Source organism: Cyanistes caeruleus, chromosome 7 (genome assembly GCF_971803275.1).
Source record: "Cyanistes caeruleus chromosome 7, bCyaCae1.hap1.1, whole genome shotgun sequence".
Taxonomy (NCBI): domain Eukaryota; kingdom Metazoa; phylum Chordata; class Aves; order Passeriformes; family Paridae; genus Cyanistes; species Cyanistes caeruleus.
This window is the reverse complement of record NC_141707.1, coordinates 18,858,134-18,875,270: the sequence shown is the minus strand read 5'-3', so window position 1 is coordinate 18,875,270 and position 17,137 is coordinate 18,858,134. Positions and strand designations below refer to the sequence as shown.

Genomic DNA, 17,137 nt, shown 5'->3' with positions numbered 1-17,137 from the left:
TTCTTTTTGTTAATATTACATCAAAGAGGTTATTTTAAATGGCTTTAAAAACATATTTGTTTTTATCTTAACATTCCATAGACTAAAGTTTGCCTATTTTAAGGCCTTTTCTAGTTAAGTGCTGCAAATGGCCTTTCCTCAAGAAGATAGGCTAGAAGCCTGCAGGGGTCTAAGAGTTGTATTCCTGGGATTCTGTTTTCCATTTTTATTTTACAGGGGATTGAGAAGTGTTCATCAGTTACACTCCAGCTATGTCAAAGGATAATTAAGCTTTGTGTGCTCAACAGAACAGAAATAATTATTTTCATCAGTATCTCACCAAACGGGACTACTGTGCAATACTGTAGATTGGAACATGTAGGAACCACAGATAGTAGATCATGGTGTACTTCAATTTTATTTCTTTCTTTTGAAAGATCTGACACATTTTCTTAGTTGAATGTTAAAAATAAGATTTTTACAGTCACCTTAAAAGATATAAAAAGATTCCACTATAAAAAAAATACAAAAATTCCATGAAAAAGTATTATTATTAAGAATTCAGTGTCCAGAAAACAGCCAAATATTTTTTTTAAGTACTTAGAGTTCGTCGTGCTGGTAGACATTGTACTCCTTTGCTGATATGAAGCCATCTCCATCATGGTCATTCTTCTTAAATATATCAGCTAAGATTTCATCATGGGCAGAGGGATGACGTTTTTTGCCATCTCTTGCAAATTCTTCTTTCAAATACTGGCTTATCTAGAAGAAAAGAAGTCAAATCTTTGTGACTTTTATGCCTGTATTCAATCTAGCTATCTTCAAGGACACTGGGGGTATAATATAATAGTAATATATAATAATATAAGTATATATATTTATATATATACACAAATATATACAGTTTGTCTACAGGAAATGTGAGACTTATTAACCTATTAAAGCAAATTTCAGCAAACTACAGCACAGTGTAGTTTGTGTAAGCACACAGAAACCTTACATAATCAGTTGTCATGTAAAGACAACACTGATGCAGCCACACCTATAGTTTTATAAATTACTTGTTTCTAATTATTTGCATCATATTACCTCAAGTTCAGAGAGTTTCTTGTCACCATCCTTGTCTATTTGATTAAATGCTTCAACACTACGAGGTCCCTTATTTACAGCATAAAGTTCAATCTCAAAGACCAATGTTGCATTGGGTGGAATCTTGCCCTGTGCTACGAATAGAAGAAAAAAAAAAGCATTTAAGGAATCAGACACTATGGGCAGAGATCACATGTATGATAAGTTCACATGTAAAGCATATTTTTAATTAAAAAAGGCAGTGTTAATGTTCGGATTAAACTCTGAATTTAAATGTACATCTAGACAGGAAGATTGATTGTGTTAGATAAATTATTTTGGAGGAAACTTGCTGATCATGTACCTGCCTGAAACAAAAGTGTATTGCATACCAATTCAGGTACTTTCAGAGATTAGGTGAACGGTTATCATGAAAAACAAGTACTTCTAAAGTTCTCACTCTTTCACATCCTGTCACATGACAGGGCTTATTTAGAGACTGCTTCTAAGATGTAAGTCTTTATTAAACAGCCACAAGCTGATTTAAAATATAACAGTAGTATATCAGTGCTCCTATGCATTTTCTGTCTGAAGAAATAAGCAGACAATATCATGTTTTACCTACTTTGTATGAATTATACCTATGGTAAAAGGTATTTTACGTATGCTGTAAAACAGTGTTTAAAATGTACATCTCAAAAAGCACCAACAGAATGTAAGTCATCTGACTTGCAAAAACACCCCACAGAAACATCAAACTACTGGAATACTTTGGCTCCTAAATTAAGAGAACAACCGTTAGAATTCTTTGTTCCTAGATCAAAGTATTTTCTGCCACCTGATGTAAAACCAGCACTGCCTACAAACACAGGTCCATGTATCATGTATCTGGCAAAAAAAGGGAACTGAGAAGAGACAGCAACAAACCAATGCAGTCTAAAAATAGTGCCAAAAGAGCATAAAGAAATCATGCAATGTAAAATTAAAATGTAAACATGCAAGCTGCCAAAGCCAGTGAGCATGATGTAACCTCAGAATTTTGAGCTTGTGTCCATCCTCCATAAACTGAAGAATCTATACTGTTTGTAAACAGAAGATAAACAAAACTATTACACTACTCATCTAAAACAGACATAGTAAAAATTACAGGTTTCAGAGTTCAAAAGGCTTTAACCTTCCACGCTTTAGGAAAGTAGAAGTTTTAAATACATCTGAATATAAATCATGATTTAAATACCACTTACAAAAGAAAGATAACAGTACTAGAATTCAGTGCCAGTAGTTTACAATTATACATACCAACAAAGGAAAGACATGTAAAGATTTAGAAAGCCACATGCACTTTTCTAGTTCAAGATTAGGTAGGCATCTTCCCCAGCATGCAGGAATACGATGAGACAGAAGACAGGTGTGCTGTAGGGAAATATTACTTCCTTCAAGTGCTACCTGGAACAAATAGTTAATACTAGTATTAAAGAACATTTTTTATTTGAATCGGTGTATTTCCTTTTTGTATGAAATTGTACTGAAGACAAAACTGATGCATTGAATCCTGAGATATCATACCAAAGTATTATTACAGAGCAAGAGTTGCCTTTTCACAGAAACTACTTACATCCATGTCAGAACTGAATTCATCTACATTTAAGTGCTGAAACACTGCATAAGACTTGTACTGGAACTTATAAAAAGTAATCTGCACACTGAGTTATCTTATATTCAAATCAGGTTTAATGAATTGCAATGTTACAATTTCTGTGTAATGTGATAATGAGAGCCATTAACTATTCAGAACATAAGCGGTATTTTAAGCAAATTATTTCTACTTAGATTAATTGCACTGAATTATATTCCATTTTACTCAGAAGATGCAGATTGTCATTAAAAGGCTAAACAGGTAGCAGTCAAATAATAAAAACCAAATGTGACTGGAATGTAATAGATTAACACAATAATGCTGATGTGTCTCCAGGAGATCTTCCTTTTGCTGCCCATGTTTCACACTGTGGCAGTACTTGGGAAAACGCACTGGGTGGCATGCACTGAGTTCCAAACTGCAAGGCCTGGGTGTGGGTCTGTGCTCAGGACTACTGAACCCGTGTAGCAATGAGCAGGACTGGGGCTGCACAGCTGCACTGCCTCCAAATGGGAGCACAGGTTCTTACAGACATCTACAATACTGTATGTTTGAAAGGGTAAAAACACAGGAAAGACAAAGTTTAGCATTAAAACTTCTTTTTTACCATATCCTTGCTGTCCGTATGCTAATGATGGAGGAATTGTCACTTTCCGTTTTTCTCCAGGACACATATTCATCATAGCAATATCTAAGCCTTTTATGACTTGTCCAACACCCAGAACAAACCATTTTGGATGGCCTTCATTTTGTGTCCGACTATTAAAAAAAAATTCAGTATGAGTAACAGTAATATAGTATTTTTTTACATACATATAACTTTTAGTTACAGTCAGTAAGAATATGGATTATTAACACACGAGAATGTTTAGAGTGCAAGAATACAAAGTATAAACACTTTTCCTGCTACATTTATAATTTAAGGTCAAATCTTGAGATAAATATAAGTGGAAACCTCCTTTTTAATTAAAAAAAAATAAAACCCTTGCTTTTGAACTTCTTACAAAAACATCCAATCTTCCTGATCATGTACACTGCATGCCAGAAACAAGGTGCCACTGCAGAAAGTCTCCAAGGAGAGGAATGCGGGGAGCACTAGAAAGTGAAAATGTCTTTAGCAGTTCACAACACAGTAGGATGGGATGGGACTGAGAGTGCAGGCGTGTGCTGGGGAAACCTGGCAATGTCAGCTACAGTACTGTGTGCTCACCTGCCAAGGGCCAGGTTAGATAGCCAGTGCTTGAGACAGCTTCTGGTCGTATGAGACATCCCCAGAATGTGCACTGCAGAAAACAGCAACTGAGCAAAACACCCAGAGAGCACTGGGTACGCTCTGTGTGCCAGTCAGTCACTTCAACAGGCAAAGAAATGCAAGTGAAATGGTACTGTTAAATGTAGAATTAGCCTATACTGATTTTTTTCTTGAATTATACAAGTGGGGGAATGGATTAGGATTTTTGTAATGAGCAAAGCTATTGCCTGAGAATAGATGGATGAGGCAAAGTGAAAAAGCAAAAGCCTACATGATAACTTTGCGGTAAAATGGATGGCTCAAAGAATCAAGAAGGGAAACAGCAAAAGGGACGAGGCAAAAAAGCTGCAAACCACTACTGTAATAATGTGGCTGGCACTGCACAGTGCCAACTATGTGGGAGTGCATGCTATATAAAAGTTTCTGCCTAAAATTGTCAGTGTACATTCCTACCAGGAGCTCCTCCTACCAAGCCGAGTTTTTCTGCGCGTATTACAGCACAGCAAATATCAACATGATGGGGGCTTTTTTCTACCCTGCCAACGAGGGTCTCCATGTCAGGTGTGGGCTACAGGCTCTCCAAGTTTTTCCGTGTCGGGCTCCTTCACTGGCGACGGCAGCCAGCCTCGAGCAAAGCCGCCTTTGATTTCCATCTTTTGCCTCTGCGCTTCCTCTTGACCCTAGGGAAACTGCACCCTTCACCATTCGCTTAAGGAAAAGGGAAGGCTGAGGCGGGGAGGAATTACTGCTGCTGGTGTGGTGAGTGCGGGCCCGAGCTGCGCCGCCGGGGGGAGCGCCCCGAGTCCCGCTTACCCGGCTTCGGGTGCGTGGGGCGGCCGTGCCACGCACCCCGCCGGCCAGGGCCCACCGCCCGGCCTCCGACCCGCTGCCAGGGGGCTCACCTGCAGTAAAACTTGGATCCGTCGCTGGCCAGGAACCCGTCATAGTGCGCGTTCAGCAGGTCGCCCTTCTTGCTCTTCGGGCTGCAGGCCTCGGGGAGGTGCAGCACCTCGATCTGAACCTCCTCCGCCGCCGCCGTGCCGCCCTCGGCCCGCGCCGGGGCCGCCAGCAGCGCCAGCGCCAGCAGGAGCAGGGGCAGCCCAGGGCCCATGTTGCTCCCAGGCGGCCGCCGGCGTGGCACTGTCCCCGGAGCGCCGGGGGCCGAGCCAGCGCCGCCGCCCCGCCTCAGTCGCGCCGGACGTGCGGACGAGCCCGGCCCAGGCAGCGGCCGCGGGGCGGGCGGTTCTTCGGGCCGCCCTCTCGGCTCAGGAAGTGGAAGGGACGTCGGAAGCAGCGGCGGGGCGGCGGGGCCGGGAGCGCGGCCGAGCGCGCATGGGGGATGCAGAGCGCCCCGCGGGGCGGGCGGCGCCGCCGGAGCCGCCGCGGCCGCCGCGCCTGAGCTGAGCGGCTCCGCCTCCGCGCGGGGAGGCAGCGGCGGGGCCGGGAGGGGAGCGCCATCCCCGCGGCGGCCGCGGCCGCCCGTACCCCGTGGCGGAGCAGGAGGATGCGGCCCGGTGCCGGGCTCTGAGCGATGGAGGGCGTCCTGTACAAGTGGACCAACTATCTAGCGGGTAGGCGGGGGGGCAGGCCCGGGGGGCGGCCGTTTAGGGCTCGGCTCGGCCTCGGCCATGATGCGCCGCAGGTGCTGCTGCAGCCTCGGGGGGTCCCGGCGTCCGGCCGGAGCTGTCGGTAACCCGTTGGCTGAGGCATTGGTGCTTGGAGCCGAGCCCCGGCGAGCGGTCGAGCATCGCGACGGACACAGCCCCGGGGCGGCGGCGCCTGGAGGCGGCTCCGGGTCTGGGCCGGGGACGCGCCTGGCGGAGCAGCCCCAGCGCTCCCCACGCTCACCCGGGCCGGGCCGGGCCGGGCCGGAGCCAGGCGAACCCACTGCCCCCGGCACAGCCCGAACCGTGCCCGGCCCGGGCCTTCTGCCGAGCCTCTCTCGCCACCTGGATTGCGCCTTGCCGAGTTAGTCAGAGACTCTCAGCAGGACAGGGAGCTCCTGTATCCCAAACTGGAACACACATGATGAGCTGTAGTTTTATCAAGTGCGTTTTTGGAAGCTCTGCAGACAAAAAGTGCGCCAAATGCCAGCATTTGCCTGGTTTTGTTTGGCTGATCCTCTGCTGTAATAGAGACTCCATCTCCCTCTGGAGCAGGCAGTGGTGTCAAGGTGGAATATTTCTGACACTGTGATAAGACTAATTGTCTCTCTCAAGCAGATCAGCGTTGGATCACATACCGTGCTTAATCGTGCCTCTTGTTACACTGCTTTGGCAGTATCTTCTTTGCCCTCTGGTTCTTGAGCACTTCATATGTGGAATTCTGCTTCAGCATATGCAGGTTGTGAGTGTGGAGTGGTGTGAAACTTGGTTCTGAGGGAGTATAAAATGTGGACTGCGTTGTGAGGATTGTACGGATGTGCTGTGAAGCGTACAGAGCATAGTCTTGCATTTTTCAGAGCAATTATGTGTCCACAGATAGGAGTCTTCTGGCAAAAGGGGGCAGTTGTGCTGTAATTAAATAGATACTTGATGTCTTTATCGCTTTTTCACAATAGCAATAGAGAAAACTCATAGAGGAAAAGTTGTGAAAGAATGAGCACAATGTTGTTTTCAAAACAATGAAAATTGTCACTTTCACTTACATGACTGAAAGTGTTGCTGTAGCAAAAGATAAATGGAGAAAGGCAGTGAACTCTTGTGGTGTTTGCTCTTCTTTTATTTAATAAGCAAATACTCACCAGTAGCTGTGAAATCTATACACGCAATAGACTGTTAGCATGTAGCTAATTTCTGCAGAAATCCAGTAGTCCTCTGAACCAGCAAACTTCAGAACCCTTCCTTAGGCTTATGCTGGCCAACAGAGAGCATCTGCTCCTGAATTTCAAAATTAATGTGTCAGGGATTACCTAAAATCTCCAGAACATAGGAGGGCAGCGTTTTTTTAAAAAGTAATCATATTAGTGAAATGTTTAAGTTTTGTTACTGTCTGCCTTGTTACTCTGCTGTCTGTATAGTATCTGTTTTTGTGGCGAAATACAGGCTGTAGTACGTGTCATTAATGCTAGACACCAAGCAGCAAAGGAGCTTTATTGTTGCTTAAGTGTTACAGAAAACATTTAATTTCTTCCTTCATTAAAAGCAAACCAGAAATACAGCTGCTTTTTTATTTTTTTCTCCTCAAATAAGAATTTGTGAAGTACAAATTCGTTAAATATTTTCTCAAATGTAGGATACCGCCCAGTTTCAAATTACAAGAGGTGCTTTTGTTCTTTGCCTTGCTTCTGTGTGGCCTTTTAAATCCTTTGCTTCTGTTTTTTTCCAATATTAGAATAATGTGAGGATGGAATAGTCATTCATGTAGGTTTCCTTTTTAGCAGAGTAAGACTGTTTTGACAGGCATTGACAGGAGATAAAGACAGTACAGTCTTGCAACAGATTGTAGCAGAAAAAAAGATCCGTGCATTTTTGAGTTGCATTTTACAGGACAGAGTCTTCTGAATTGCATATTCTTTTAGTGTTGACGTACACACACCACTTGAAATTTTTCCTGTATGAGTTCTTATCCTTTAGAGTTTGTGGTTTTTAACATTCTGCTTTTGAGTGTGGACATGCTTTTTAGTTACCACTCATTTAAAAAGACACCTGTACTTACTGTTACAGCTAGTAAACAAAAAAGGAACAATACACAGTTATGTGTTACTATTTCTTTAACATGGAATGGTAATGTGATTTAATGCATGCTGGTCTTACTTTTCATGAACTAGTGTTACAACTTGTAATGACTCTGGTGCTGGAGAGTGTCCCCAGAAGGGCAGTGGAGCTGGTGAAGAGTGAGTCGTACCAGGAGCAGCTGTGCCAGCTGAGGGGGCTCTGCCTGGAGAAGAGGAGGCTCAGGGGTGACTTTATCACTCTACAACTCTCTGACAGGAGGTTGGAGCCTGGCCAAGGTCAGGCTCAGCCTCTTACAGATAACAAGTGACAGAACAAGAGGAAACGGCTTCAGGCTGCACCATGGGGGGTTCAGGTTGGGGATCGGGAGGAAGTTCTTCATGGAAGGGGTAGCATTGGAACAGGCTGCCCAGGGAAGTGGTAATCACCGTCCCTGGAGGTGTCCAGGAAACAATTGGATGTGGTCCTTAGTGCTTTGGTCTAGCTGACAAGGTGGTGATTGGTTAAAGGTTGGACTAGCTGATCTTTGAGATTATTTTCCCACCTTTAATGATTCTAAGATGCTATGAATAGTATGAAGCTTGAAGCTGGCTTCTGAGTCTGGTACCTGCTTTAGCCTCCTGTGTTAAAATACAGTGCTGCTGGATGGCCTCAGCTTGCTCTGTTGGGGTGGCAGCTGGAAGGCACCCTGGGCCACACTAGAGGTATTTGGCCACACGGTTTTTGCCATTCCAAACCCTAAACCAAGCAGGAAGTTAAAGTTTGGTGTCAAGTTGTAAAATAGAGGGATAATCTGCTCCTGTTGTACAGCTGTATACAGAGTATAATGGGCCAGTGTAATTGTAACGCTCTACTGGAATATTTTAGTGCTATGTTATTTGTAGAAACGGAGAAGGTGTGAATACATAAGTGTGAAATATAAAGTTTTCACTGAAATACAGTAGCTAAAGGACAACATAGCATAGCAGTTGGTGGCGTCAGTCATTTATTTGTATCTTACAAATAAGTTTCTACAATCTTAGAAAAATCTGCCTGAAAAATATAGCTGAATGAGAATGGTTTTTCAGAAGTATGTAATTCAACACAACCTTCAAAACAGAATTCCATGGTGGCTAAAATTAAAATTTAATTTTTCTCTAGAATGGAATACAGTGAAAACAGGAGAGAGTTGCTGATCTTGCACTCAAAAAGAATGGGAGTGAAATATCCACATAACACTAGTCTGGTTATAGAGTGGCTCTGGTCTTCATACTGCACAGATTGTTTACTTCCTAGTGTGGTACAAGAATAATTTAATCTTTGCCTCTTTTATTAAAGTTTAACAAACAAAGAGATTAATTTGATTTACAATTTAGGAATTAAATCTTCTCTTTCACATTTTTCATCTCTCCAGGTTGGCAGCCTCGGTGGTTTGTTTTAGACAATGGGATATTGTCATACTATGATTCCCAGGATGATGTTTGCAAAGGCAGCAAAGGAAGTATAAAGATGGCTGTGTGTGAAATAAAAGGTAAGAATTAATAGAGTTCTGCTTGAGAAAATTTTAGCTGCCATGGAAATAGAAAAGATCACCAATCATACATTTTTGCATCACGTTTTTCCTCCTCTGTTTTTGTTTGCTTGTAGTCCAGTGTGTTAGCTTCATAGTTCACAAATAATAAAGAATGTTACTAGAGTTGTGTTTTGAGATTTAGAACACACCATTTATTACTCTTTGTTTTAATACTTATGTGCACGAAGTTCATGCTTAAAGTTATGTCAGCTGGCTGTTTAGTTCTGCTACTTTTTCCTATTTTGACCAGGGACAGAGACTGAATTATAAAAGCCGGTTTTCCAGAAGAGCAGCAGCAGTGATCCATAAATGGAGATTTCTATAAACCAGAAGTGTTTAGTCATTTGGTTTCCCAAGTAATTTTTAATTCTGTCACTGTTACCAGCTGTACACATGCACAGCTGATGTGTATATTTGAGATAGTAAGTGAACTGTTTATTCCAAAGTTCCCTTTTTTACTATATTACAGTTATTCCAACTGTAGATCAGCCTCCTTGGCTAATAGAAGGTGTTTTCTAGCTTCCTGCTGCTGTTAACTATGACTTTTTTCTAGGTCCTCACAGGTGACTGAGCTTGTGATGTGGGTAATTTCATATTAAAAAGTGGAACTTAATTTTTACTTTACATGAGCCACTAAGTATTTTTCATGTGGCAATTGCTTTTTGTTAGTGTTTCTTTAGTGTAGATTAAATCAGTGAAGTAAAGAGAGAAGGATCACATTTTTTAATTTTTTTTTTTTGCCATTCCAGTTGATTTTGCTTGTTACCTTCTTCTTTTGGTGAAGGAAAGGGGGAGAAAGGTTGAGCAGCTTTGGGCTTTTCCTTACTAAGCAGTGAAGCATTGTGATTTACTGTATTACTGTGGGATTATCATAAGCATTTTAAAACACTTCAAGCAGTGTTTAATAAATGATTGTTACTGAGTTGAGATTATTACTGTTATTTCAATTTTTTTTCTCTTCTCTCACAAGTTCATGCAACAGACAACACAAGAATGGAGCTAATCATCCCAGGGGAGCAGCATTTCTATATGAAAGCAGTTAATGCAGCTGAAAGGCAAAGATGGCTGGTAGCACTGGGGAGTGCAAAAGCCTGTTTAGCAGATACCAGAACAAAAAAAGAAAAGGGTACGTGTGTTACCTAGAGTAGATCACTTCTTCAGATAATCATAGTGCAAATATTGTGGTACAAAGTCAGTATTATTGTATTTTAATATAAATTGTAATTATTTCTAGTCATCTCTATGGTAAATCTCCCTCAGTATTAGTTACTGAATTGACCTCATGTATCTTAAGAAGCTGAAATACCAGCAAGGTGTTACTGTCACTAGAATAAACATGCTGTTTATAGGTGTTGTGAAGACATTTCATTTCTCCTGTTACAGTAACTTTTTATAATAGCTATTTTTTTTTTTCCATAATTTTTCATGGATAGTCTAATGTAACTATTTCCAGCCACTCTGGTGGGTGGTATAATTTTTAAGTTGATATTCAAATGAAAAGTGCTTAAAAATTACAATGTGTTTGTACATTGTATGCAATAAATTGATATTTCCATTTTTTCCATAGAAATAAGTGAGACCAACGAATCTCTTAAAACCAAAATGTCCGAACTTCGTCTCTACTGTGATCTTTTAATGCAGCAAGTTCATACAATACAAGAATTTGTCCACCATGATGAGACTCGCTCTCCTCCCAGCATTGAGGTGCACAATTCTAGAATTTCTTTTCATTCCATTATATAATACACCTCAAGTTACTGTTGATGTCTTAAACCTTATTTATCTCCCCAATGTTGGGAAACCTAATGTAATGTCAATTTTTGAATGCTTGAGTGTAGATGTAGTAACAATGGTTTTCTGCGTGTAAAGTACCTGGATGGTTTAACTGTAATTGTTGGGAACCAACTGTGTTTCTGAGCCATTTGGCTGAAAAGCCAGAAGAGCTATCATATGAGCAATACAATATTTTGTCTTGTTTTGCATCTCTGTTCAAGTAGTTGGAGCAATCTTAGTTTGTCCATTCTTACTTTGTTACGTGGGAGGGTATTCCATTATTTCATCAGTGAAAGCTAGTGTTCCAGGCATTGGAAACATGCAGTGTAGGTATCTATCTCTGAATGTGCACAAGTACAATACTAGAATGTATTCCTGCTTTTCAGTGAAAGGACTGGAAATTATGAATGACTTCATTCTTTGCACACTTGAACAGCATGTGAACAGTGTTGTTTGTCCTTTAGTGCAAAGCCAGGGGTTGATGCTAAGGCACAATAGAGCAAGTTTTCAGTTTAAGGAGGTGAAATGGACCTGCAGCTCCTTTCTCTAGTGTGATAAAACTGTTCACACCTTCTGCTGCAATTCATTTATTTCACTGAATCATCTTCTGGTACCAGTTAGTTACTGTGAGAAAAGCTTTGTAGTAAGGCTTTGTTGGCTGGTACCCTAAAGAAACTCAGATGTCAGAAAGAAGTTGCAATGCTGTCACATTTGTTTTCTTTAGTTTGCTTTATGGTAAGGTGTACATTTGATTAACAAGATGGAAATGTAAATTCTTAGTGGTAATGAGGGAAATTAGTGTGTCTGGGAGAGGTGATGGAGGAAAGTTGTATTTGCATCTTTTAATTTTTTTTCTTGCTTATGCTTCTGCTTTCATTTATTTTCAGAATATGAATGAAGCCTCTTCCTTGCTTAGTGCCACATGTAATACATTTATCACAACACTTGAAGAATGTGTGAAGATCGCTAATGCCAAGTTTAAGCCAGAAATGTTCCAGCTGCCTCACCCTGATCCCTTGGTTTCTCCTGTGTCACCATCACCTATTCAAATGGTTTAGACATTTTTTAAATATTATCTTTTCTAAGTGTCATACTGGTGGTTGGACTGGGGGGAGGAGTGGTGGAATGCCATGCTATTGTTACGTGCTATGATGTCAACAATTGTAATCTTGACTGTGTTATAAATCAGTACTGATCCCAAATATAAATCAGTTTTCCATTCTCAGTCTTTGTTTGCTAGGCTTTACATCATTAGAGTAAATTATCATATGTGTCAAGGCCCTATGATTAGGTTATCTCATAAATGAATGAGGTTTAACTATTCCTCAGTTCAACTGTTTGATTTTTTTAGAGTGCACACTGTACACTGATTATAAAAATTACGTAACTTCACCTCCTGCTTAAGTGCTTTGTGACTTGAAGCACTTCAACAAGATAGCATGTTTCAGTGTATGTAATTAAAGATATTTGTATTAATATATCATTCCCTCATCATCATCAAACATCATTAACAAAAAGGTATATAATGAGAAAGATATTACTTACATAACTTTTCATTATTGATAAATTCCCTTAGAAGGACAGTGTATGGGGAATCAAATGCTTTCTCTGTTCTGTGTATGTATTCCAAGATGAGCTGGATTGTGCAGTTTTGTTGTGGGAATCTCTTTCTTTCCATATGAATTTCTCATCTCTTTATCTCCACTTTACTACAAAGCTGATCATTATGATTTAAAATAATAACTTTGATATGCATAGAGATTTGACAGTGATAGCAGGGAAACCACAAGGAATCAAGAAGCATAATTTGGCTTTATTGTTTAATGAGGAATTTAAACTTCCATTTGGTAAAGGAAAAATGTCTTGATACTTCTGTATATCATAGCAATTAACAATGGCTCTTGGAGGAGCTTTGGTGCAAGAGGGAATGAATTCCATAGATAGGAGGTAGCATCTTTTTGTAGTAACCTATTTCTTTTTCCTGTGTGAATGTTCTAAAACATTTAATATTGATGGCAATACATCTGTTTTCATACAGTTTAATCAGATTTTTAACTGAGAGTGGTTGCTTTTTATAAAAAAAAATTGCCGTCTGTCTTTGTAAAGACTGTAAATAAAGTAAAAAATAATGTAGATATCCATATCATTCTTCTGAGTAGCTTGTGACATTTTTGGTGTTGTTTGGAATTTTTTCTTTCCCCTAGATGAAGCGTTCCATTAGCCATCCTGGTCCTTGCTATTCAGAAAGGTAATTTTCTTTTTCGTTAAGATCTTTCCTTCTGTCTCAATAGACCTCCCTGAACTTGCTAGCATTAAAGTAAAAATGTGAGAAGAATTGTTTGCTTGGGGAAAAAATTAAAAAATCATAAGTGGATCTAATTTTGAAAACAAAAGGTGCAGATTATCAGCTATTGGTGGCAGCTGTTATTTTTAATACAGTACCAAAATTTCATCATGCTAGAAGCTTTATGCAAATGGTTTGTTTTGACAAGTTAATGAAATTAGAGTGCAAAATGTTAACATTCTTTTTCAGTTAGTATTTCAGATTCTCAAATTATTTCCTTCATTTTCATTTCCACTTTCAGGCTTTGCAGTTATGAAATTATGATTGTTGACTGTGCTGTTTTTAGTTTGCTATAGTAGACTAGTATAGTTAAAAAGTATTGATACAATTTAATCCAAACACCAAAGTTATTTTGAATTTAAAGTATATAAAATTTGTGTGGGTTGTAACAGATTTTGCTTGCTAACAGAGCTCATTTACTTTGTAGGATTAATCACTCTGTAAAAGAACCCAGTTCATCTCTTAATCGATTTTCTCAGCGGCGCAGAAGAACATACTCAGATACAGAATCTTACAGTGATACACCTTCTGAAGATTCTCAGAGTAAGTTTGAAAAGGAGTGAGTTTTCTTGGTATTTTTCAGTACAATTTATTTCCCTGCTTACAGCAGATGTTCTAGCACGGATATCAGCATGAGGAAAAAGATTAGATTCTATTCTATTCTATTCTATTCTATTCTATTCTATTCTATTCTATTCTATTCTATTCTATTCTATTCTATTCTATTCTATTCTATTCTATCCTATCCTATCGTATTCTATCCTATTCTATCCTATTCTATTCTATTGTATTCTATTCTATTCTATTCTCCTGTATAGTGTGTTACCTGGTTGACATGTGTTGGTTTCCATCCATAATACAAATGATCTTGCAGCTGGAGTAGTTACATTCAGTGTCACAATCAGTGAGACTATTTGCAAGATAAAATTAAGACATGTCCAGAAAAGGGATGTTTGTCCTAATAGACTCTTGCACAAATGATTATCTGGTAAGTGATGTGGAATATTGCTATTTGCCATCTTCTTATTGTCACAGAAGAAATTATCTTTTTTTGACTTCTGTGAATTGCAGGGTAGTTTTCACTCGGTGCATTGTGGAAAGGTGGTTCATTTCAGTGGCTTCTTGTGTTTTGTAGAGAACAGCACTTCTCAGAAGGCACACAGCCTTGCCAATAAGAAAGATCATGATCAGAATTTATTCCCTCCTGTTTAGGTGGGCTGACTTAGTAGCCAATTCTTCCATGCTTTTTCCTTCTGAGTCTTGCTGGCATTTTGACTTTATTGTAGCTCCTCTCAAGCAGACTTCAACTTGACTAGTTCTTCTGCTTGCTTATATATAGTAAATACTTTGCAAATACAATAATTGACAGATTGGACAATACTTTCAGGGATTGAAAATTAAATACTTAATTGATCTCTTTGTAGGATCTGCTCATTGTTCTAGAAGTGCTGTCAATGGAGATCTGGTATCCTCAGCCATTCCTGAAGAAAGTAAATCAGTGTCAAAGGAAAGATCTGAACTGGAAGAGACTCTTTCATCCTTTTCCTCCTGAAGCAATTGAAAGTATTAAATTTTCTATAAATAATGCTATGCAAAAGCTGCTGTAATTATACTGTTGTTATAGGAAGTAGTTATTTCCCTTTTTAGAAGGATTTCTCTGCACTTTATAGAATAACATAAATACTATCTTTGAAGTGTATTTTATCTTTATATAGTTTATTTGCAAGAGTATTTTCCTAATATTTCACAGTTTGAATGTGCATTTTTTGGAACAAATGATGGCTTTAATAGATAAGCATCCACATTTGTAAATGCAGCTCTTTTTAAAACCTGTGGAGGTCTGACTGATACATTAGTAAACAAGCATTATAAATTTCAGCAAAAGGTTTTCATTATTTTGGAGAAAATGCAACTTGTGCCATGGGCCTCTTGGTCATTTGAACCAGGTCATCCACCTGGAGCTGTGATTAGCCCCACAATGGCTTTATTTTGCCAGTGTAAGGGCTGTGGGAATGGGCACTAATGGCTCTGCTCCAGCAGCTTGACGGTAATTGACATTGCCGCCTTTAAAAACACAAGGATATACATAATCCAGTCCTTATTTTTAGGCAATGAAAGTAGAAATATTTAGTGTATTTTTCTAAACAAATGTATAAAAATAACTTAATATGAAGTATTTGTACCAAACACGGGATATTTAATAGTTTTTATTTATTTATTCTTTTTTGCATCAAAAATTTCTACCTACTTTCACTACTAAAGGTCTGAGATCTACTAAAAGCTTCAAAATGTGCATAAATTGTTTCTGGGGTGTGTAGCATCACAAATAATTAATACAGTGCTGTTAAGATTTACTCTGCTTACTTAAGATGTGTTTTTAGCAAAGTATGGTAAAAACAAGAGCTGAAATGTTAGACCGTTCTAAGCTGCTGTTGTAATGGATATTTGTATCTATACATGTTTTATTTATGACATATTTATACAAAAGGGAGCGTTTGTTTTTGCAACTCCTTTATATATCATTTGAGGATGGTATACACTAGAAGATGGATTCTGCTCTCAGTTACATCAGTGTAAATTTGCATTAACTGTAAGTGAGGTCAGGGTCTGACTCTCTTAATAATTAATGAGTAATATAGTGTAATAGTGCCTACTAGCACCTTGGGCAAGAAGGTTGTTAATGTAAGCTTTTGGGGATTTTTTGGGTGTTTGTTTAGGGGTGAACTTGGTCTTAGCTGTAGAGCACTTTAAGAAAGCCATTTACTGTTCTTGATTTACACAATTGCTAAAGAAACATACAGGGTTTTTTGTACTCAAGCACATACCAAAATCTGTTTTTATAATCAGATCTTAAATTTGGTTTAACTAGTCTTCCTTTTGTGTGTATAAATAATTTCATGCAGGCTGGAAAGAACAGATGGGAACGGGAGCTTTCCTTATAAACTTTCGGAATGTTCATTTATCTAGATCAAAATAGGTCCAAATGTTGAGGAAAAACACAAGACCTGTTGGTCTTATATAAAATGCCAGTTTATAACCATTATGTCAGGTTCAAGTGGAATGGAATGGTTTGTAAAAGAGGTTTGTGGATACCAGCTCAGAGCTGTCATTTGTGCTCAGTTCTGTCAGTTTTCATGCAAACTGGCATATGCATATCAGCCACACACATGCTTGTACATATTTTTTTCTGAATGTTTGCTTTAATGTTCTGTAGACATGACAATTGTAAAAATATGTATTAAAGAAGATATTCAAAGAAGTAAACTGCATACTGCACTGAGAGTGTCGTCTTGAATAATATGCTGTCAGAGGTGCTTTTTGAAATTTCACTGAGGTTTCTGCCAGTGTCTGCAGTGTTAATTACATGTCACAATGACAGACACCTTTTTCTGCTTTCAACTACTGTGAAGAGAAGAGGTTGGACTCCACATTGTGCAAAAACAAAGTGAGACTGATCAGTGAATGTAGTAGTAAGTAATAATTTTAAATACTGCCACAAGACAAAAGTTGTGATCAGATCCAAGCACAAAATTTGCATGTAATTGCTTTAGTGCTGTTCTTGTTTTTTCTAGGTCCACAAAGCCATCATTTCAATTTTATGCATATATATGTGATATGTTTCTATTAAATCAGCCAAATATTCTAAAATGTATTTCAGTGAAAGTAGTGAAGATGATATGCTGTCATACTATCACTAGTTGGGGTTAAGAAAAAAATTTTGAAAATTACTTAGCTGAATTACAATGATCCATGCATAGTAAGACTAAAAAGTACCTGGCTGGTCTTACATATTTCATTTACAAACTTACTGGAAGCTTATCAGGAATGCCTGATTGTATCATTCTTTGTAGTGCAGAAT

The 17,137-nt window shown here is 39.1% G+C and overlaps 2 protein-coding genes across 4 annotated transcripts; one reads left to right on the top strand and one right to left on the bottom strand.

The window, feature by feature from the left end:
• Positions 1 to 378: 378 nt before the first annotated feature.
• On the bottom strand, positions 379 to 5,098 carry FKBP7 (FKBP prolyl isomerase 7). The gene is made up of 4 exons (XM_086898528.1): positions 4,838 to 5,098; positions 3,291 to 3,442; positions 1,069 to 1,202; positions 379 to 741 (listed from the first exon to the last, which is right to left on the bottom strand). Exons 1-4 carry the CDS (start codon positions 5,044 to 5,046, stop codon positions 580 to 582), a joined length of 657 nt encoding a protein of 218 aa, XP_086754654.1. The 5' UTR covers positions 5,047 to 5,098; the 3' UTR covers positions 379 to 579.
• PLEKHA3 (pleckstrin homology domain containing A3) lies at positions 4,411 to 16,560 on the top strand. 3 transcript variants are annotated; one of them, XM_086898527.1, is made up of 8 exons: positions 4,411 to 4,694; positions 9,003 to 9,119; positions 10,132 to 10,287; positions 10,729 to 10,865; positions 11,822 to 11,986; positions 13,139 to 13,182; positions 13,706 to 13,821; positions 14,703 to 16,560. In XM_086898527.1, exons 2-8 carry the CDS (start codon positions 9,098 to 9,100, stop codon positions 14,828 to 14,830), a joined length of 768 nt encoding a protein of 255 aa, XP_086754653.1. In that variant the 5' UTR covers positions 4,411 to 4,694; positions 9,003 to 9,097; the 3' UTR covers positions 14,831 to 16,560. The 3 variants fall into 3 exon arrangements, with proteins under 3 accessions (XP_086754653.1, XP_086754652.1, XP_023786695.2); XM_086898526.1 differs by lacking the exon at positions 4,411 to 4,694 and adding an exon at positions 5,303 to 5,506; XM_023930927.2 differs by lacking the exon at positions 4,411 to 4,694 and adding an exon at positions 6,179 to 6,278.
• The last annotated feature ends 577 nt before the right edge of the window (positions 16,561 to 17,137 follow it).